This window comes from Suhomyces tanzawaensis, assembly GCF_001661415.1.
Source record: "Suhomyces tanzawaensis NRRL Y-17324 unplaced genomic scaffold CANTAscaffold_7, whole genome shotgun sequence".
NCBI lineage: Eukaryota > Fungi > Ascomycota > Pichiomycetes > Serinales > Debaryomycetaceae > Suhomyces > Suhomyces tanzawaensis.
In genome coordinates this window covers 1,347-21,987 of record NW_017963642.1, presented here as the reverse complement: position 1 = coordinate 21,987, position 20,641 = coordinate 1,347, and the positions used below count along the sequence as shown (strand labels likewise).

The 20,641-nt window shown below is 44.4% G+C and overlaps 9 protein-coding genes across 9 annotated transcripts; 3 read left to right on the top strand and 6 right to left on the bottom strand.

The window, feature by feature from the left end:
* Positions 1 to 812: 812 nt before the first annotated feature.
* Positions 813 to 1,367, bottom strand: CANTADRAFT_55552 (uncharacterized protein; the record flags this gene model as incomplete). Its single annotated transcript, XM_020210458.1, has 2 exons — positions 813 to 917; positions 975 to 1,367. The coding sequence occupies 2 exons, from the start codon at positions 1,365 to 1,367 to the stop codon at positions 813 to 815; spliced, it is 498 nt and encodes a 165-aa protein (XP_020062311.1).
* Positions 1,368 to 2,166: 799 nt separating this feature from the next.
* Positions 2,167 to 3,923, bottom strand: CANTADRAFT_27114 (uncharacterized protein). The gene has a single exon (XM_020207998.1). The coding sequence runs from the start codon at positions 3,879 to 3,881 to the stop codon at positions 2,583 to 2,585; it is 1,299 nt and encodes a 432-aa protein (XP_020062310.1). The 5' UTR covers positions 3,882 to 3,923; the 3' UTR covers positions 2,167 to 2,582.
* A 639-nt stretch (positions 3,924 to 4,562) lies between these two features.
* CANTADRAFT_70003 (pseudouridine synthase) lies at positions 4,563 to 5,706 on the top strand (the record flags this gene model as incomplete). The annotated part of the gene is made up of 2 exons (XM_020211034.1): positions 4,563 to 4,863; positions 4,933 to 5,706. 2 exons carry the CDS (start codon positions 4,563 to 4,565, stop codon positions 5,496 to 5,498), a joined length of 867 nt encoding a protein of 288 aa, XP_020062309.1. The 3' UTR covers positions 5,499 to 5,706.
* Positions 5,707 to 5,868: 162 nt separating this feature from the next.
* CANTADRAFT_55818 (chromatin DNA-binding EKC/KEOPS complex subunit) lies at positions 5,869 to 6,147 on the top strand (the record flags this gene model as incomplete). Its single annotated transcript, XM_020210496.1, has 1 exon — positions 5,869 to 6,147. The coding sequence occupies one exon, from the start codon at positions 5,869 to 5,871 to the stop codon at positions 6,145 to 6,147; it is 279 nt and encodes a 92-aa protein (XP_020062308.1).
* A 370-nt stretch (positions 6,148 to 6,517) lies between these two features.
* Positions 6,518 to 8,522, top strand: CANTADRAFT_69998 (uncharacterized protein; the record flags this gene model as incomplete). Its single annotated transcript, XM_020211033.1, has 2 exons — positions 6,518 to 7,097; positions 7,176 to 8,522. The coding sequence occupies 2 exons, from the start codon at positions 6,518 to 6,520 to the stop codon at positions 8,432 to 8,434; spliced, it is 1,839 nt and encodes a 612-aa protein (XP_020062307.1). The 3' UTR covers positions 8,435 to 8,522.
* On the bottom strand, positions 8,497 to 10,743 carry CANTADRAFT_27111 (uncharacterized protein). Its single transcript, XM_020207997.1, has one exon. The coding sequence runs from the start codon at positions 10,629 to 10,631 to the stop codon at positions 8,709 to 8,711; it is 1,923 nt and encodes a 640-aa protein (XP_020062306.1). The 5' UTR covers positions 10,632 to 10,743; the 3' UTR covers positions 8,497 to 8,708.
* A 1,092-nt stretch (positions 10,744 to 11,835) lies between these two features.
* CANTADRAFT_339916 (aldo/keto reductase) lies at positions 11,836 to 12,869 on the bottom strand (the record flags this gene model as incomplete). The annotated part of the gene is made up of 2 exons (XM_020208563.1): positions 11,836 to 12,763; positions 12,856 to 12,869. The coding sequence occupies 2 exons, from the start codon at positions 12,867 to 12,869 to the stop codon at positions 11,851 to 11,853; spliced, it is 927 nt and encodes a 308-aa protein (XP_020062305.1). The 3' UTR covers positions 11,836 to 11,850.
* A 693-nt stretch (positions 12,870 to 13,562) lies between these two features.
* Positions 13,563 to 16,222, bottom strand: PNG2 (Png2p). The gene has a single exon (XM_020207996.1). The coding sequence runs from the start codon at positions 16,117 to 16,119 to the stop codon at positions 13,906 to 13,908; it is 2,214 nt and encodes a 737-aa protein (XP_020062304.1). The 5' UTR covers positions 16,120 to 16,222; the 3' UTR covers positions 13,563 to 13,905.
* A 1,364-nt stretch (positions 16,223 to 17,586) lies between these two features.
* On the bottom strand, positions 17,587 to 20,256 carry CANTADRAFT_27107 (sugar porter family MFS transporter). Its single transcript, XM_020207995.1, has one exon. It carries the CDS (start codon positions 19,768 to 19,770, stop codon positions 17,788 to 17,790), a length of 1,983 nt encoding a protein of 660 aa, XP_020062303.1. The 5' UTR covers positions 19,771 to 20,256; the 3' UTR covers positions 17,587 to 17,787.
* Between the last annotated feature and the right edge of the window lie 385 nt (positions 20,257 to 20,641).

Here is a 20,641-nt window from a genome sequence, read left to right as displayed (position 1 = left end):
ATGAGATCTGTTGGTTTTCTTTCTGGCAAATTCCAGTGAGTGGCTAGAACATAGACTAATTGATCGCAATTGATTTTCCACCTGAAGCACCGATAATCCAGCCTTCGGTGCTCTGGGGTCTACGGAACAGTCTACATGTTGTGGATTCAACAGCTTCGAGCGTTCCACGCCTGACTTCTCTTAACTTCTAACAATTCAGTTCACAATTAATCTGGAGGTAGACTCCACTGAAAATCCGAAATTTCGCAACTACAGCCAAACCGGAAACGGTTGAACAAAGCAATGTATAAAGATATAATAATAACAGAAGTCGAAGATAGGTAAGCCAATGTCCTCCTCACCTAGGGCAACATCCTGCTAGCAGGGGTCGGTAGGTGGGATCACGTGATCTCTTATGTAAGCTGGACTATAAGCCTCTAGATAATAACGTCTCTGGACGTCTCTGTGCATGACGGACCCGAAACATGCATGTGGGTGCAGAAATACAGAATTCTCCAAAAAGAGACCAATGGGCGGTGGCAGGTGGACTGGCAGTGGCAGCACTGGTGACTGGTTCAATGTGACAGCTCTCAGTAGCTCACTTGCCCTGTTTCTTACGATTCTTCCCATACGGATTATCACCCAGAATAGGAGGATTAATCACCCACAGTGTTTTATTCACCCAGAGTGGTGAAGCATTAACAACCTGGCCATCAAGTAGTCCATTTTCCTTTCTGGCTGTCCTCTAGCGCTGTAGCTTTCCGCAGGAGTCGTCCAGACTCCACTAGCTCCTCTCTTTTAGTCCCTCGTCCTTCGTCCCTCTCGTGCCACTCCTAATCCTCTCTCTCAAAGGAAAAGATCCCGATAAATGGCTCGATGTTGTCAGGCCTGCCTTCAGGACACTTGCCTCGGAAAATCAATGTAGGTACCTCTTCCTCCTCGAACTTGTCTCCGAGGTCGCTTTTCTCGGACTTCACGTCTGGCGTGGTGCCCACGTCCTTGGCGTCCTTGTCTTCGGGCTTGTCCTTGTGCAACGTGAAGATCTTGGTGAAATCGATCCGGAGCATGCCCTCGTCGTCCACAATCACGTACAATTTGTACTTCTGGTCTATCAAGTCGTTCAGATCATTGTAGTGGATGAGTCCCTTGGTGCTGCCTGTGATGAGGCCCATAGCCAGGCCGATTCCCATGAGGTTTGTTCCTGTGACTTTGATATAGAGTCCACTCAATCCAAAAGGTGAGCAGTGTATTTCTAGATCACATTCGTTGGCATACTGGAAGGAGATCTGATGCTTGTCATCGGTGAGAGCGGAGGCGGAGATGCCTGTAGGGGCGGGAGTCTGTGCGAGGTGGTGGTGGTGGTCGCCTGGAGGATTTATCGTGGCCATGGTGGTGGTGGTGAGTAGTGGTGATTGGTAGTTCTTGTGGGTAGTTGAGGTCACGTGTATGGTGATGATTGCGCGTTGGTGGTAGGGTAGGTGTGGTACTGATAGGGGTATGTGTGGTACCGGTGGTGCTAGCGAGGATTGTACTGGCTGGGAGTACACTGTTGTAGTACACCGCTGTAGTACACTGCTAGTGCTGGGAGAATAGTGTTGGTAGAACTGTGAATAACCTGTTAGAACTGTGGACTGATCTGACCTCAGCCCCACCAAGAGAGATTTGCGGCTTTCAGGTACAGGCGATCGAATAGACTGGCCAGACTCATCAGTCGTGAGTTCGCACTGATAATCTTTGCTATTACTCTCTAACTAGTGGATGCAATGCATTACTATGTCTACGATTTTGAGGTGCTCAGGTAGCTGGTGAATCTATTTTCGACACTGGGATCCCGGATGGTTTTCGCCGTGAAAAACTACGTAGTTCAATTATGTAGTAAACAGTGAGTCGTAGTCATTAGCAGGTAATTAGATGGTTTTATATACCGAGTTTGAATGATTGTATAAGTAACACATGATACATGTCTTATGATTATACACTTTCCTGTAGATCGGGCAATTTTGCTGTCATATTTAGCTACCTTGCGTCAAAATTTAAATTTTATAAATTCTAACAAAATTACTGGAAATTTGGGGTTTCATGCAATTAAAGAAATGATTTTAAAAAACCCGTTAAGCTACAAACTACAAAAATTTGACCGATTTTGGAGACTTAATTATTTCCTTAAGGATTATTTTACCAAATGTTGGAGCTGCCACTTCTTACTAAACTCAGTGAAATCACAGTAATACACCTGCTAACTTGCTTAGTTTTTATTATATTCAAGTACAGGGCCAAAGGGCCAAATGCCCAAAAATGAGAATTGTTTACAAGTATCGACTGGATGGAGACTTGCAATTTCGCTTTCCTTTGGCCTATACCGTCAGCACTAATCACTACGAATAATTACAGCATAATGGTGGACGAAGGCGCAAACCAACCAGGGCCCTGGCCGTGTATCATGATCTATTTAGAAGAGAAGTCCACCGATATTGTGTCAATACACCGTTAGAGGCACTCAAAAGCTGGTATGGAAATATACTGGAAAGCTATGTATGCGAACATTCCCCGATCTGATCTCTTCTTTCTGGTGAAGAATTTTCTCTTCTAGCACTCTTCTCCCATTATCTTTCTGACACTTGAATGGTATTTGCGCTCTGCACCCATTTCTGGAACTCCGATGCTGGCGCACAGAATCGTGCCAAGTTATTGACCATCCAGTTCAACCGTTGAACCAAGCTTGGAGACTCGGCCACGAAGCTGGCCACGTTCGCAGCCAAGTTCTTCTCTAACTGCTTGTAGTGGCGTGCAGTCTCAAGCAACAATTGTTGGTCGCCCTCGCTCTTCTTGTACTTCAATATCAAGTTGGTGTTGAAATTATTCGGCACAGAAACGCCAATATTGGCCTGGGGGTAGTTATGGGGCACCGACATCATGATGTCCACCGAATTATTTAATTTCCAGAGCTCGGGAAGCGATTTGTCGTATGCTGGCAAAGTCACCTTGTATCTGTGTTCCAGTGCCGATTTCTTGAAGAGTTTGATACTGGAGCCCAACTTATTGTTCATTTCTTCGAGAAGCTGGGCCCTGAGGGAGGCAGTTTCAGGCGACACTACGATGGGGACTTGAGAGGACTTGGTCTCGGGTTTTGTAGCTACCTTCGCAGTGGTGTTTTCGCGTGGTTTCTCCTGCTTTGCCAGCACAGGCTTGGGTTTGGTCTTAACAAACTTGATGGTCTCCCTCTTTTCCTGCTTCAAGAAAAGCTCAAGGTACTTGTCCAAGGTCATGACCTGTGACTTTAAGCCTGCGCCCTCGACCAACTCAATTTCTTCGTCGCTGACCTTATTCATGGCTATATCCACGATTCTGCGGAACCCCAATTCGATGTTCACGGCAAAGCCTCTAGGAATATCGTCGTTCAACACCACCACTGACGGCCTCTGGGCCTTCACCTTGGGGTAGTTGGCAGGAATGCTTAAGTTCAACTTCAATAACTCCAAGTCGAAGGGAAACTCGGGATCGGATGGTCGGATCACGAACGACAAATATATCACAGCCTCAGGCTGGTTCTTCATGTATTCCAAGAGGTACTTCTGGACGAACGAGAGCCTCTCGCTGTTAGTGTACTGGTTCTTGAAGTAGTCCGCATTTTCCACCTCCCGTTGCTTGATCTGCTCGGTGATAGACTTGGTGGGGATTCCGTTGATAGTCACAGGCTTGTACTTCTTGACGAGCTTTGACAATTGTAAGAACTTGGACGTCTGGGTGGGGTCCTTTTGCTCTTCTTTGGTGTTTTTGGGCTTTGGTTTGGTGGTTTTCTTGCCATTTTTTGGCCCTCTTCTCTTGGAATTTGGGGCTTTAGGGGTCGTTCTTGGGGCCGACCCTGGCTCTGGCGTGGCATTTATAGATTCCGGAGCAGACATTTGGGTCGTATCTATCTAAATTGCTCTTGTACGGGTTAAGAGGACTCTTACTAGTGCTTTATAGCTTATTTGTTAGTCATTATACTCGATCCGGTTTGGCGCGCATGCAGGATCGATGGGTGCAACTGGAACTGGAACCTAGTGAGTCATCAAGGAGGGGTTCGGAAACGGGCCTAGGGGAAGAGTAGGGCATGATAGCAGGTGTACGAAACAAGGTATTATTGAAAGGTTGAATTCAGTTTTTTCAACTTTCTCAAGTGGTTGTGGTCCGGATGTTTATATAGTGAAGAGGCCTTATACACCCAATTGCTATTGCTGATAGACAATTATAATCAGGCTACTACGATACTGAAAGCTCGAAAATCCTGTGTTTGATATATCAGAAAAAACTGCTGGTTTAGTTATGGCAAAATTGCATTTCAGAAACACGAAATTGAATTCAGAAACCCAGCACCATGGCCCAGTCACCAGATTTAGATCAAAAAAAGACTACTCAATACTCATGTGCTATGGCGGATATTAATGGCGTCCATTTACCAGCTGCATCGTGTGTGTTTCGACCTAATACTCTGGAGTACCTTATTCTCTTTGCACCAATCTGTTCCTTCACCTGCAGGACGGGATGCTCATTGACACTTGGAGGATTAGCCTGGAGTGATAGTGAAGTCTGGAATACCAGCCATGAGCATCAACATCGTCAAGTACACCTTCAAGTACGTGCTTGTTAACAAGCCCTCGGGAATCGCCTGTGAAGGCTACGGTGCACATAGCTTACTTCCTCAAGTAACCAAATTTTTCAAGCTGCTCAGACCCGAAGCTCCATTGGACCCCAAGCGGTTCAAATTGGTGCAAAGGCTCGACCGTTATGTCACTGGTGGCATGATAGTGTCGAGGGACGAGAAGTTCACCAAGAAGATGAACAAGGCGTTGGCTAAGAAGGAAGCGAATCTTCTGTTGACCAGACGGTACGTGGGTCTCTTGGGTCTAAGCGAGCGAGCATTTGAAGAGCACCTTGGCGAATATAAAATAGGTCCATGTGCCAATTACAAAGGTCTTGTCTTTGACGATAATTCCTTGAGTAGTGGGACCATCACGTACGATGTGGCTTCGCTAGAACGAGATCTGAAACGATCGAATGCAGACGGACAACTGCTCGTGAACCACGCTTCCAGCACCAGATTCAAGATCTTGCACCACCTCAAAAGAGTGCCAACTGGTCCACAGGTGCAAAAATACCCAGAGTTGTACGAGTCCAAGGTGCTCTATCCCATAATCTACGAGCTAGACACTGGCAGAAAGAACCAGTTGAGAGACCACACCCAAAATGCTTTTGGCACCACGCTCCTCAATGACGACGCCTTTACTCAGTTCAAATTATTCCTGGCAACCAAGGTCCTGGCAAATAGCACAGCCTACAAATCGAACCAGATTGGTCTTCACTCCGCATACGTAAAGTTGGTCCAGGGAGGGAATGTGAAAGAAGAAGCTTTGATTCCTGTGCACGTGGCTGAAGACAGAGAATTGTGGACTGGATTCACAGAAGAGAATGGTGATTTCGTGGCCGAGATCCAGAGAGAACTAGTTGAATTCACAAATGAGAACGGAAAATCATCGTAAAAGCCAGAAAATCGATTTCGGACTGTTATTTGGCACTGGGCTGAAATAATAGACAGTAGTGTCCGGGATAAAGTTACAGCTTTCGCTTTCAGCCCAATTCAAGCACGCATCTCAAGCTTATGATTCTGTATCTATCGGTATGAATCAATAAAAACTCATTAACATGCATTATTCGAGAACTTAATAGGACTAGAATACTAAAACAAGCGCTGTAGTTGCTTCAGAGCATAGTACCATCACTTCTCCCTCTCTTTCCATCACAGGTAGTTCTACAATCACCTTCTTAATCTGCCTTCCGCATACTGGGGCGTGCCCCGCCCAATACACTTATCCAAAGTTCATCTCTCTGCTTCTCGTAGCCACCACCACCATGGCTACTTCCTTGCCCTACACCCTCAACCTCAGCATACCGTTCGAGTCCGCAAGACAGGCCGAAATCGCCTGCAAGACATTGTCGCCAGATCCGATTTTGAAGGTCAACGAACTCAACGTCAAATACTCTCATGACTCGAACACCTTGACATGTGCCTTTTCTGGAGTCAGCGACAGAGTGATCAGGGTGGCTGTGAGCAATGTGATAGACAATATCAAGACTATTATAGAATGCATGGATGAGTTTGACGGAAAGGAGGACGAGTTGTTTCAATAGATCTGTTTCCATTAGTGAGATGTGCACCACTAAGGAGAATAGCTCCAACTACTGTGATTTGTGGAATGTGCCACCAGTCCCCAGAAAGGGGGGACTACTAACAGGCCAGTGGGTGCCTGGAGGGTGCAGATTGGCATTTTTGTAGGGGTACGGCCCTCCCAAACTCAGCACCACAGGACTGCGTGCTCAAACGGCACACAAAAACGACTTTGCTTGTGTATAGATACGAATGCAATGCCACTCATGATTCCAGAGCATCTCCAGCTCGCTAGACGTACCATATTCCAGCGTTGGCCAGAGTTGGACTTAGTCATCGCTTACGTAATCAGCCCTCCCACAAAAGTGCATCGCCAACAAAACGTCCCCACCAATGCTTCCGATTCGTTCAGTTCCGCCCCAAGCAGGGCGAACCTCTCGGCAGTTCCGTCGGTCCCTCTTCAACCAAAAAGATGCCATCAAAAAACTCAAAAATTCATCCAATGACGAGCCGTTCCACCACGAATACTCGGTTCGTCCCGACACCTATGCATTCAAAGTATCAGCTGCAAATGAAAGGACACGTCTTGTGGATACAGCAAACATAAAGGCAGAAGCACCAACCACACATCCGTTGCAAAAAACATCTGGGGAGGAAGGCTTCAATCTAATTAAATTCATATACAGATACTCCACTAACTATCCATTTGGTGACAAGTCGCCTCAACAGGTGTACAATGAGTACCCAAGCACCACATCGTCCAAGTTGGCTCGTTCGAAATACCGTCCCAAGAAGGTGAAGATGTTGGCATCAGATTTCATTGAAGACAGTTTGTACAATCCCCACTACGGATACTTCTCAAAAGAAGTCGAAATCTTCCATCCAGAAAAGCCTTTCGACTACAACAATATCAACGACATTGACGACTTTATGGACAGCTGGCAACAGGCGTATAGAAAGTACGATGACTTGCGTGGAGAGGGCGTGGAGCCCAAAAAAGAGCCAACACTGCTCAAGAAATCGCCAAAAACCAAAGCCCTCTCCAAACCAGTGCTGAAATCGTTATTCAAGAAGCAGTCCGCCCTTCCGGTCGCAGCTCCAAATAAATTGGATACGGCAGTGGCAACTACCACCTCCAAGCTCGCCCAGAGAGCCCATAGTCTCCAGATGGAAGAAGCATTGAATGATCCAAAACCAAAATCTAGAAGATCCTTACAATTGTGGCATACGCCGACAGAATTGTTCCAGCCCTACTACGGTGAAGCTCTTGCAAGATACTTGCTTGTGAACTACAAACTCAACGGAGCATACCCATATCAGGATTTGATCATTTACGAAATGGGTGGAGGTAACGGAACTTTGATGTGCAACATCTTGGATTATATCAAGAAGCATCAACCTGACGTGTACAATCGTACCCAGTATAAAATTATAGAAATCTCGTCCCAATTGGCTGAAAAACAATTGGAAAGTGCAATGAAGTCGAAGTTGATACAGCACGGATTGGACACCTCCAAATTGGAAATTGTTAACAAGTCGATCTTTGAATGGGACAGGGTTGTCGAAGAACCCTGTTTCTTTATTGCTTTAGAGGTGTTTGATAACTTTGCCCACGACCTCATAAGATACGACAACGTGACCGGAGAGCCACATGAAGGACAGGTGTTGGTTGACCAACATGGCGATTTCTATGAATTCTTCACTCCCCAATTGAGCTACTACTCCAATGCGTTTTTGCAGTTACGTGAAAATGGAGAATTTCCTGTGCTAGGAAGTGCCAGCACATTACACGGAAGAGTTAACACCTTGAAAAGCACAATTCCTTTCTTAACTGACAAGGACTTGATCCACCCATTACACCACTCGTCAGCCAAGTTAAGATGGCAAAACTCACTCTTGCCCTTCAAAGATAACCTCACTCCTGGAGAGTTCATCCCTACCAGATTGTTGCAGTTTTTCCAGATTTTAAAGCACAAGTTTCCCAACCACTCGTTGGTATGCTCCGATTTCCATTCCTTGCCCAAAAATATAGGTGGCTACTATAACGCACCTGTGGTCCAAACAGTATTGCAAGATAAAATGGTGGATGTCAGCACATATATGTGCTACCAAGGTTACTTCGATATCATGTTCCCAACCGACTTTGACGTGGCTAGTGATTTATACAAGCAAGTTACTGGAAAGATTGCCAAGGTCGACTCACACAGAGACTTTTTGGAATTGTGGGCCGACGTTGAAAGTACCCGTACAAAGAAGGGAGAGAATCCAATGCTAGACTTCTACGAAAACGTCAGTTTTATGGTGAGTTAGCTGTCCCTACATAAGCTTCAAAGAGAAGGTGCCCGCCCCTTGTATATAGACTTACGCTTGTATGTATTAATTTTCATTTATTGCTTCCAATTACCGTAACCTAGCTAAAAAGATAAACCTATTTAATAATACCTGAGTCTAATTGTGAAATTCAGGTATCATACCCGAGAAATAAATGTAACCGAATGGACGCCCTCTATGCTTGGTGGGCTTTCCATCAAAAACCCCACATATAACATACTGCCGCCACCCTATCACTTTCCAAACTATCCAGTCAATTTAGCACTAATCCTACCAATTTCTCAAATCCCCCAATCACCATTGACCCTGTAAAAATTAAGCCTCTTGAGATATCCCTCAAGTAGTAAACTATATCATCAAAGAACTTCGAGCTCTTGACAGTCTCGATGGAACTCATGACAGTGTCAAGTATACTATGAGGTGCATAACCATAGCTTGTAATCATTTGCCCTCCTTGAGTTGGAGCGACATTTGACAATATCTCAGTTGTATTCGAATCAATCGAGAATACTGAGCATTGTTCCACGAAGTACCCGAAGGCACTTTTGAGATTGTGGAGCATGAATACACCAACGCCCAAAATCGAATCGGCAACGTTGGTAAATCCAAACCCCAAACCTATTCCCAAAGCAAAGCTTAAGATAAACCAAAGATTTTTGTTGTCCTGGCTAACAAACTTCTGATCCTTAGTGCTTACTATTTTCTTCATTATTGAATAGCACAACTTGATGTTAGAGCTGGATATCTTCAATGGATCATTAAATTGATAGGACGATTCTAAGTCTGACTTAATCTGCTTCTCAATAGATTTATAATCAGGCTTTTTAGTAGAGATCAAATTGGTGTAAATTGAAGTGCTAGGATTCAGTGCATCTGACTTACTTAAGTTCAAAGGTTTCATTGTGCAGATGCTATCATCATTCAATAAGTTCAAATAATCTACCTTTGTTTCGGGAATTTCGATTCTTGCCCCTGAAAGGTTAGCCAATTCGAATTTAGTACCAGCTAAATTCAAATTAGACCTAGCTTGAGATATCCTTGATTTTGCCAAATCAAAATTGTTTGATTTCATACCAAACTCCCTATTTTTCTTGAATAGTTGCTTGAAGTTTTCGTGGAAAATCTCCGATTGGCTAAATTCAACTTTGACGAAGTCTTTCAATTTATCAAGTAACTTCTCGTTTTTCAACGAGGAAGTTTTCCAAATCTGATATGGCCTGATGCTATTGATTAGATCAAATAATGTAATGAAGTAATTAAAAGTCATTACATTAATAATAGTTAGCTTCAAATTTTGCTCGCATTCTTCCTCTTTCCTGTACTTCTTGAGGAATGAAGATAAGAACTCCACCAAGACTTTTGAGCCATCGTTGATTATAAATACGAGGCTTGAGTTTTTCACGCTGTTGTACTGCTTTTTTAAGGCTTTGGATGATGTCGGGCCCTGGCCCTCAAGCACTAGGTGTTTGATGATGATTTCTCGATTATCCAATTTCCTCCCGATCGACTCAACCAAGTGAGAAGAATCGTTCTGGTAGGAGGAACACGAGCTTATGACGGTGATTTGGAAATTGCTGTCATAGGACCTGTGGGTGTCAGAGAGCAGCATTTTGGGCATGATGAATGAGGACGGATTCTTGGACTCTTCCACTTCTTCCACGTCCTCTTCGTCTGTTTCAAACACCATCACGTTGGACACGGTTTTTGGCGACTGTACGATGACGATGGACTCCTTTGCATCCTCGTCGGTGGTGATGGACAAGATGGACGCAGGTTTGTTGGCAGCAGGCGACGGAGTCTGGAATCGCGAGCTCTGGTATGAATTGACTGACTGGACTCGTGAGTGGTCAAACGACTCGTTGCTGACAGACTGCCACGAAGTGATCAGGAACAGCGGATCGAGATCTGGCGTGAATCGTGCCGTGTTCTGGTAGCTGAGGTTGGGTGACACGTCGAGATCGGGGTTGTTCAACGCGTTGTAGATGGACAGGTGTGAATTGAGGAGCTTTTTGAACGAACCGTGACTGTTTGTGGAGGGGTTGATTGAGGGCTGGAGTGCCGTACTGGTGGTTGGGTGGGGCGACTCAAGCACTGACGCGTGGGACGAGGTGCTCGTGGAGTGCTTTGGCTGATCATTGACTCCAGGAGCATTGTGAGGCCCTTCTTGCAAAGACATACCGCTGGAGGAAAGATGGAGAGGAGGTAGACTTTAAGGGGCGGTTGCGATAAGTGACGATAAGAGCGGTCACGTGACTTCTCCGCTCCCGGTGGCTAGATTACCCTTGCCCGCCACAATCCCGGCCACAATGCGCTAACAACGCAGCCTTGACACCTGACGCGCGTCCCATTGCCCCTGTAGCCGAGATGTGGTGGAGTGCTCGAATCGGGGGCGGTGGGCCGGTGAGGGGTGGTGGATGTCGCGTGCAACCACCTGCAACCGGGCTGGAGCCGGCGGGGGGTGGTGGAGGGACCGGCAAAGGTAGTAGAGTGCGGAGCTTTGGGCTACGACAGCTCTGGGAGTATTGGGGGAGACTGGAGCAGGCAGACCAGGGGATTGTGATTACATAAGTGCTTACTAAGCAGGAACTCCCCTAGTCCGGGGAAGTTTGCCTTGTCAGGCTGGAGCATGGTCAGGCGCTCAGTGTGTGTTTGCTGTAGAGGATTTACAGAGTATTTCACTAGAGGTGTTGATTGAGATTCTTGCATGTTTCACTTACCGTGTCAAGTGTGACTACACACCACAAGTGGAATGTTTACCTTTAGATTGAAATGGATAGGACCACATTGAAAAGAGGGGTCCTGAAGTGATGGTGGTGCAGTTCTCTCACTCTTCGACTAGACAAATGCATACACATATTTTTCTTCGAAGCAAACTGAAGAATTCAAGCCTGTGCCTTTTGGCCTGTGATTTTTAATCAGCTCTACCATTTCATGGGAAGCTGTTGCCTCTTCACATACAACTCCATCATCGATACCACACATCTTCTTATTTTGGCGGTATTGGAGAAATCTTGAATTTGAATATTGGGAAATTTCGATTGTCAAGAGTAGAAAGCATGGAGCTTACAATAAAGATCAAAACAAATCAATCACGATACCTGCTCTCTTTAATGCAGAAATGGACCGTATGGATATTTAGCTTGACATATTTATTCCTGCAAACTGACAAAAAATTTATGCTTCTTGGTGAATGCATGCAGATTAAGCGAGAAATGTATAAAATAAGATGGTCCCAAAGCTTAAACTTCTCCACTTATAATAATGCTACCATATTGCCAACACCATATAGTTAGTTACAGCATTAATTATCATCAAGGACTGCTACAATGGAGTATAAAGTCACACTATTATTCTATAAAATAGAAGTAACTATATCAATCGCCAGGATTGCACATCTAATCTTCTGCGAAAACATCAATATTATTCCAGCTAGGATTGATTAATCTCTTGATTCCCTTTTCCTTGTGGATGTTGTCCAATTGCTTTCCTTCCTCACTGGTCAAGTCGACGATGAGGAAGTTGCTCTCAATTCTCGAGGGAGTCACAGACTTTGGCAACACAACCGTGCCTCTCCAGACTGCCCAACTGATCAAGATAGTGGCTGGTGAAACGTTATGGTTCTCTGCAATCTTGACGATAGTTTCATCAGTCAAAAGGGGAGAGTTGGTGGACCCCAAAGGAGAGTACGCTTCCAAGAGGATGTCGTGCTTCTTGGTGAACTCAAGTAACTCGTTTTGGGGCAAGTAAGGGTGAAGCTCGACCTGGTTTACCACAGGCTTAATCTTGGTCGAGGGATGCTCGAGCAATCTGGTCAAGTTCTTGATGGAGAAGTTGGAGACACCAATGGCCTTGGTCTTGCCTTGTTGGGCCAATTCTTGCAAAACCTTGTACGAATCGATAAAGTCGAAGTCATGAAGCACATCACGGTCCCCATTGGGCAATGTTGGGATCAATGGATGGCTCTTGTTGTTGGGATTCAAGGCGACAGGCCAATGGATCAAGTACAAGTCCACGTAGTCCAAGTCCAAACGCTTCAACGAGTCGTTCAATGCGCTGACTGGGTCGAGCTGCTGGATCGAAGCCAACTTGGTGGTAACAAAGATCTCTTCTCTTGGGATTCCGGAGTCCTTGATGGCTTTGCCAACGGCCTCTTCGTTTAAGTAGGCATAGGCAGTGTCGATGTGTCTGTAGCCAGTCTTGAGGGCCGCAAGAACGGCATCGTAGACTTCGCTTTGAGACGATTGCCAGGTCCCCAATCCGACGGCAGGAATGGAGGCTCCGGTGGAGAGCTTGAAGGTGGTGGAAGATCTGGTTGTTAGTTAGCTTGGGGAAGAAAGTGCCAGGTTGGAGGAGCTAGTTGGGTAATTCCAATTGGTCCGTCAGCTCGGCCTGATACGTACTTGTGGGCAGACATGTAGATGCAATTGCTTGCAGACTTTATGAAGCAGATCAAAAGTATTAAATAGTTCCCACTCGGAGTAGAAATGGCTTATAAATAGGCTCATAACCGAGCTCCAAGTTCGACTCTACCGTTCCCAGAATGTTGCAATGTGACGTGATTGGCGGATACAAATTATGAGTGCACGCCCACCACACAACGCTGGCTCTGCCACCACCACCACTGCCCCAAACTGTGCAGTACAAGCAAATAATTAGAGTTCACTCTGCTCCAATTATGCCCCAAATGTGGGGGAGATCCACCACCCCCCCCGTTGTCGAGAAAGCAAGCACTTTGGCTCTAATACTCGGACGGGCAAAATTTCCCCCATATTTTCGATCTGAGTAATCGATATTATTTCCTACAAAAGATTAGCGTATTGACAGGTGGCCTACCTAATTTCAGCCCCTGAGCAGCATTTGCCAGCACAGAAGCTAGCATTCCGCTGTGGGATTGGCTTCCCATCGTATCAGACTCTGTAGATACGTCTATCCTCAACGGTAGCACCAATTGGCTATTCAATGCCTCAATTGATAAATTGACACATCGGAAATTGAAATAAAGTATTTGTCAGCGTTCGGAGTATTTCGAATTGCGGAGACTGCATGCCCCCACTTGCGAGCCGCCAGGCAAATTGTGGTGGAGGGACTTCACAATGCACAATGACGACGCCAGAAAATGGCACTTCCAGAGTGTGGCTCCTTCTTGTGTGCGAGAAGAACCCCACTGGGGTGATCCGACAGTAGACGAAATGTGGATTCTACAGTAGTGTGGTAACAATAGCCTAGAGACCATTACTGACTTTATTCCGTGGATTTAGGCTTATATATTGTTTGATAGGCACCCGATTAGAGTTGACACTTAGCACCTGTAAAGCTGTAGATTGAATTGTGCCCATGGACCTTGTGGTGTAGCAAACCCCAAGATTGGAGTTGGAGTTGGAGTGTTGTGTTCACTAGAAGAACAAGCCTTTATTGAATTAAAAGTAATAAAAAAACATCTAGCACCTACATCACCAATTCCATGCCGTGAACTCCTGGAAATAACTCTTGGCTATTTGTGCTAAATTATCGGTTGAAGACAATGTCTCATTGACAGTACTGAAAATTTGACCCAAAAAGTTATCACGATTCAAAAGGGATTGGCCATTCCTAATACTGAAGGGTGAAAATGCCCCTCTTGAGCTGTCATCGGATACAACTGTGTTATTGACAGTGACGACCAGCCTGTCGAACTTGAAGCTATCAAAGTCTTCATTAACGTTTAGCGTGTAGTTGGTGTTTCCCGAAGCATATCCATAATTCCGACTTGTAGAGAAGACCAGGTTGGAATGCCCCGATTGACCTGTGATTAGTTCATAGACTTTCTCAGAATTTACCTCCAAGGTCTTTTCCTTGACATGATTAAGTTCCACAATATAATTGGTAGAGTTATCAGGGTTCGGAGAAGCAGAAGTATCCAACACTAGTGGATACAGAAAAGTAGAATTAAGCTCATAGACTTGGTTTTTTACTTCATCTGATATCGAGAAAGAGGTAAATGTTCTTCCGTAATGTGTCATATTTTGTAGATTACCATCATTGTAAATGCCTTGTATGTTGTATGTCCCAGACTTGCTGAAAAGATTGGTAAATATCTTGACGGTTTTGCCATTCTTCAAGGAAAATGACAAAGTACTTTGAACTAGGGCATAGAAAGAAGTGCTGATGATTTGAACATACCGGGAACTGGGACTTGTAGCAAAGACTGTTCCGTGTTGATTATGATCTGATGTATCTATAGTTCCATTCACATAGGTAACCTCATTGTTTTCGTAGGCTAATAAGCTTGCAGTAGTAATCCAACCATTACCAACTGATGTTGATTGTGCTCTGCCTATCTCACCTATACCATTGCTAATCTGAATCTGTAATTCCCTACTAGTTTGCGAGGAAGATTCCCACAAGTAAGGTAAAAGCCCCGTTATATCCACGTCGTAAGCAGGAAGGTCAAATGCATCAGTACATACAACTGGTCTCCACAAAGCTGGGGAAACTCCTCCTGTAAATAGAATTGGTTCCGGAGCAAAAGTTGAAATCTTCTGACCGTTAAAGAATACATTGAGAATTCTCACAGGTCCATGGCCACCCCATGACTGGCCAAACATTTGTGTATTCTCATCAAGAACCCCTGTATACCAAAATTCTTCATCCCCGTTCCCAGAGGAAAAGATCCGAAGAATCAATCTGGTAGAGTTGTCAAAGACTTTTGGCAATTGGATGGTCAATACGTCTTCAATTGTAGTGACGGGTGGGCTCAGTTCTATCAAGGGATAAATCAGATCTGCTGGTTTATTTGTTGAAAATATCTTGTAATCACCAGTAAATTCAGTGACTTGATGGGGGTCATAATAAAAATCAATATTCAATATTGTTTGAAAAGCCCCTTGAATATTCTTATCTATCACATTATCTAATTGGAAGATAATCTCACTTTCCTGATTAAACAAGTTTGCAAAGTCCGAAATATCCTTTTGAAATATCGAGAAAGAAGGATTTGGTCTACCTCCAGGCTCAATCGTTGAAGTTCTCCAAACTTCGTTACCAGCAACATATAAATGAGCCAAACGGTCGTATTGGACAAAACTCACAGAAGTCTCAAGAGTCACTACCACTTTGTTGAATTTCAAGTTTGCAGGAGGAGAAAACTTGGTGACAAAGGGATGACCGTATGAATTTCCAAAAGTGTGGTTCATCAATTGGGTGGAATAAAGGGAAAAACCGTAAGAGGGTCGAACAACTTCTGGATCAGAGACAGTGAAGATTTCGCTCGCTGGATGTCCTTGGCTAGTGACTTGGGGCAGCTTAAAGCTGAGTGCCCCCTGTACTTCAGCTCCCAATCTAATACCTGTGTCAGCAAAATGAAAATGTGATCCTAAACGTTGAGAGTACTTGGTACCAAAAGATTTCGGAACACGCAAATCCCTTTTCGTTACTGATTCAGGGACTCGCCCGTATCTTAGAAGAAGAACAGCAGTTATAATTGCCAAGTAAACAAAGAGAGCATTAATGATACCTCTGGTTCTGGACTTCTTAGTCAAAACTGGCTCATCTGCATCCCCTTCTTCCTGCTTCATGACTGCCAAAACTGGTAATTTCTCCTGCTGGAAAGCACGATTACCATTCAATTGAGCTGATCCGAAGAGTATCATACTCAAAATTCTGAGCTCTCGTTGTAAATACTCCATTCTGTGTGCAATTCTCTTGATATATAACCGTGATGATGTTTGTCTTATCTTGACATATTTTGTGGTTGGTAGACGAGTCGCGCTCCACACAGATAAGGTATATGCAACCACGAACTTGACGCGAAATCATCGCATTCATCGCAAGTTTCAAGTTGCCTTCTCTTCGCGTGGCTAGGAAGAGTGGCTTGTATGCCTCGGGATCCTGTGGCTATGATAAACATGCAGATATAGTCTCAATCCTGTTACTGGGATCTTGTGTGGGTGATACTTAGCCAGCATTGAAATCGCACCTATTGTCTTCCAGATAGACATTATCTGACTAGCTTAAAACAGTTGAAAATTTAAATTCCTTTAGTATTAAACAGTATCCACTGTTACTAGGCGATCATTTATCCTCGTCAGCTGCAAGATAAAATCATCCAGATTTGGCTTTTGAGATAAGAACGCGGTTGATAACTTTTGGCATACAAACAAATGCCAGTGAGCACAATAGAACTAGCCAGACGTGCAAGCCGTGTCACTGAAAAAATGCCCTACAGTAGTAAGCGAGAACCATTTTACCGGTTCAATTGTTTGTGGCTCGAATAATCTTTAATCTTGATTCCAGTTTGTGGTAAACCTGGTTTCAGAAAGAGCTACACTACTGCAACAGAAGGTTCGTATTAGGAGCACAATTTGCAGGAATGCCTTAATTGCTTCGTCAAGCACTGAAGCGCTTCGTACTATTCTTGCGAAACGGCTGAGCCTACATGAGCACCTTTTGGATATTATTGTAATCTCTCGAGTCATCGATATGCCGTACTCAAGAAAAGACATATGTGGGGAACAGTAGAAGGAAGGATATCGGAAAAGGCACAACCCATCTAGATGTCTCACCCAACAATGTATGATAATTCTGGGCCGGCTTAAACATGGTGTTTTTCTCCTCACTGTACCTGCTTGGAATCTATAGGACAATTATCCGGTGCCACTCGGCAAATGGACAAGTGCCCCTCAATACCCCACAAGGGAAATAGACTTACTAGGTTTTGGATGACTCGTGCCAGTACTATCTTGTCGGGGTGAATACACGGAGAAATACAGTAATCAATTTCCCAAACCATAATCCTGATTATTCCAAAACTAGGGCTTAAGACATTTTTTGCATATTGCGCTTGTATGTTTGCTGGTAGGCTCATATCCAAAAGCTTAATTATGACAAACCCCATACTTCCGCGCACCTAATTTGGATTCGGAGATTGAGAGCAAAAAAATGTCTGGGCCAACTCTTATTGTTTTTGGGATCATCACCCCTTAACTTTTTGTCTGCAACCTCCTAAGGCGCGCCTCCCAGTAAAATCCGAGCAGCCGAATCACATTCATGACTTGCTTATTGTTGTGAGTAGCTTCAGAAGTTAAACTCGGTGTTAGTGTAACAGACTCGTGCTACTTTGGTAGTGTAAGCCAAGAATTTTGTCTTTGTCATCGGCGGGGCATAGTGTCACTGTCAAATGTCACACACCTTACATTGTTCACTCAGACAGCAATCTTATTCAGCAGACACTTACTGGTTCATCTTCCAATATAGTTACAATTTCGTATGATTAGAAGTATACATTGAATTTAATTAAAGCTAGTTATCAACCAGTTGATCTACCACCACACAGTGATGGGATGAAGTAAACATATTTATTCGATATGAGAGACTTCGGTCTTCTCATTCCACTCAGGGTTCGTGATTGCCATTCTATGGTGTTGGTGTAATGGTGGTTGCTTTGGGATCTTACGACGGAACACAACTCTCTGGATATCATGCCACAACTCGACAGTTTGATACCTAGCATGCGTCATAGCAGGAATGGAGAAGACATCGTCTAATTCTTCCAAAGTGAGACCTTTAGTCTCTGGTAAGAACCATAACACCATGAAGAAGCCAATAACGTTCCACGCAGCATACCAACCGAAAGCACCGGTGGGGGTAAATGCTTGCATCATCTCGGGCCACGAAAAGGCCAAGATGAAATTGAAAAACCAACATGTAGCCGTTGCAAAAGACATACCCAAATCTCTGATGTATAATGGGAAAGCCTCAGCTGAATAAGTAAAAGGAACTGGTCCTTCACCTGACGAGTAGATACACGAGAAAACGTAGATTCCGAACACAATCATACCCAACCTTCCCTTCGGGTCAGCATGTTGGTTGATCAAGAAACCGAATCCAGCAATTAATAAGAAAATAGCCATGAGTGGAAATGTAGTCAATAACAAAAACCTTCTACCGTATTTGTCGATGGTGAGGAAAGCTGGAATGGCAAACGTGAAGTTAATCATTCCAAATCCCCAGGAAGCAAGTAATGCTGAGATTTCGGTGAATCCGGATTCAATGAAAATAGAAGAAGAGTAGTATGCAATCACATTGATACCACAGAACTGCTGCATGAACATGACAATCCAAGCACCAAGAGCACCGTTTCTATTTCTTCTGACTGTAAACATTTCAATCATTCTCTTCCAAGTAGGAGCATCATAGGAACTTTCTTCTTGTAACAAAACGTATTGGTAGAAGGCATCTCTCGCAGCGCTCATTCTTGACTTACGCAACAAACACAATGATTCGAAGGCTTCTAGATGTCTTCCCTTGGCCATTAGCCATCTTGGAGATTCTGGAACAAATGGAACTTGGAACAAGACAATAATTGCTGGGATACATGCAGACCCTAACATTAATCTCCAATTCAAACCCGTCCCAAAACTCTTCTTTGGCACATAGTAAAATGCTAAACAAGCAACATAGCCAAACATAATTCCCACCGCAGTGAAAAATTGCCACAACATGACCAATGAACCTCTTATGTGTGGAGGAGTACATTCAGCAGCGTATGCTGGAACTGTAGCAGACTTCACACCAATACCGAATCCAAGGAAGAATCTGGCAATGAATAAATGCCACCAGTTGTTGACAAACCCAGACCAGATACAAGTGACAGCAGAGATGAAACAAGTCCAGAAAATGGTCCATTTACGACCCAAGTGCCTGTTCCAAAGGTCACTGGTCCAACATGCGATAACTGAGCAGCAAAGATATGGCGCACCATTGACCAACCCTTCAATCAAATTACGTTCCCGCTTGGTCCATTTATCTTTATTTTCGAGACCAAAGGCACGCGGATAAAACAAGGTAGCACCGTTGATAACAGATTCATCCATACCTTGCACAGCTGCAGCCATTGAGCCTAATGCGATAACAGCGATCAATTTGCTTGGAATGTGCCATCTCTTGGTGGCTTCCAAATTCAAGTCAATCTTCTCTTCTTCCGTCAAGAAAGGCATCGAGTTGAACTCCAGGGGAGTTCTAGCAAGTCCAGCAGCACGAGCAAACAAATCAGCGTCCAATCCATGCTTGGAAGCATAGTTTCTACCCATCTGCATCACCTGTTTTTCCGAGTATTGCGCCAAAATATTACCACGCTCCCCTTGGCCGGCTTCAGCCAGATGAGAGTGGCTAGACTCCAAGTCGGAAGGATCTTTTGGCTTCTTCTCGGCGAGCGAGGAAGCGGAAGAAGAATGTTCGAATAATCCATCTTCTCTAAGTTGTGGGTTGAGCTCGGCAGCTGGAGGAGCCAGGGCTGGAGCTGTGGCATCGCCTATTCCGTGATTGTTGGGTGCACTCATTGTTGCTGGAATAGATTCTGTACGAAGATTGGAATTTTCTTGCCTTTTATACATCTGTTTAGCAACCAGTCAGTCTGGAACACCTGTAGGCAGGTGGGGTAGCCACCTACTTTGCGCCTAGTTCTTGCATACAACGTTACGCGGTGCATACCTTTCCAAGAAAATAAAAACGGAAATGGCAGGTGAGACAAGCGAGAAAAGCCCCACGAAATGTCTGCAGACATTTTTTTGGGGTGGGGACCCTTACAAAAGTTGCTACCTCGTCCACAACAAGACTCCAAGTAGCCTATTCACTATTCGGAAATCAGCAGGAGATAACGGGGTTCAAGATCCAGTTGCACGGTGGGTATTCTCGTGCAATCTCTACCACAATATGCGGGGAAATACCGGATACTCATAAACTTACTTGATAAGTGCCACCAGGATAATGATGTCACAACGATGACCACATCACGTGTGTGTTAAGTAGCCCTGCTAATATATGCAGGTTTCAACCACAGCAATCCCTAAGGCACCACTTAAGGTAAGGCTCAATCAAGACCTGCAAAAATGGTTTATTTTTATGTCAATTTGTGTTCTCGATAATAGAAAGGTCATGGAGAATTGAAGGTTCTTGCAAGTCACGCTATGAGGTATTTGTGGTTATGGAAGTATCCTAACCCACAAAAGCCTACATTCGTATCTTAAAGCAGGGATATCCGCAGTTCAACAATACTGAAAGCGTATTCAAAAACAATTTAGGTGTATCTCGGGAGAACTTGATGTTCCAAATGTGGGGTTAATTATCTACCCATATTGAAGGCTGGAGTTTCAAGATGCTAACCCCACAATTCCTTGGAAACTTCTTCTCCAAAGCTTATGTACACTCTAC

Bases quoted from the DNA above. Each gene is read 5' to 3' on its own strand.
- CANTADRAFT_27114 (XM_020207998.1), bottom strand. From the start codon at position 3,881: ATGTCTGCTCCGGAATCTATAAATGCCACGCCAGAGCCAGGGTCGGCC.
- CANTADRAFT_27111 (XM_020207997.1), bottom strand. From the start codon at position 10,631: ATGTCTTTGCAAGAAGGGCCTCACAATGCTCCTGGAGTCAATGATCAG.
- PNG2 (XM_020207996.1), bottom strand. From the start codon at position 16,119: ATGGAGTATTTACAACGAGAGCTCAGAATTTTGAGTATGATACTCTTC.
- CANTADRAFT_27107 (XM_020207995.1), bottom strand. From the start codon at position 19,770: ATGAGTGCACCCAACAATCACGGAATAGGCGATGCCACAGCTCCAGCC.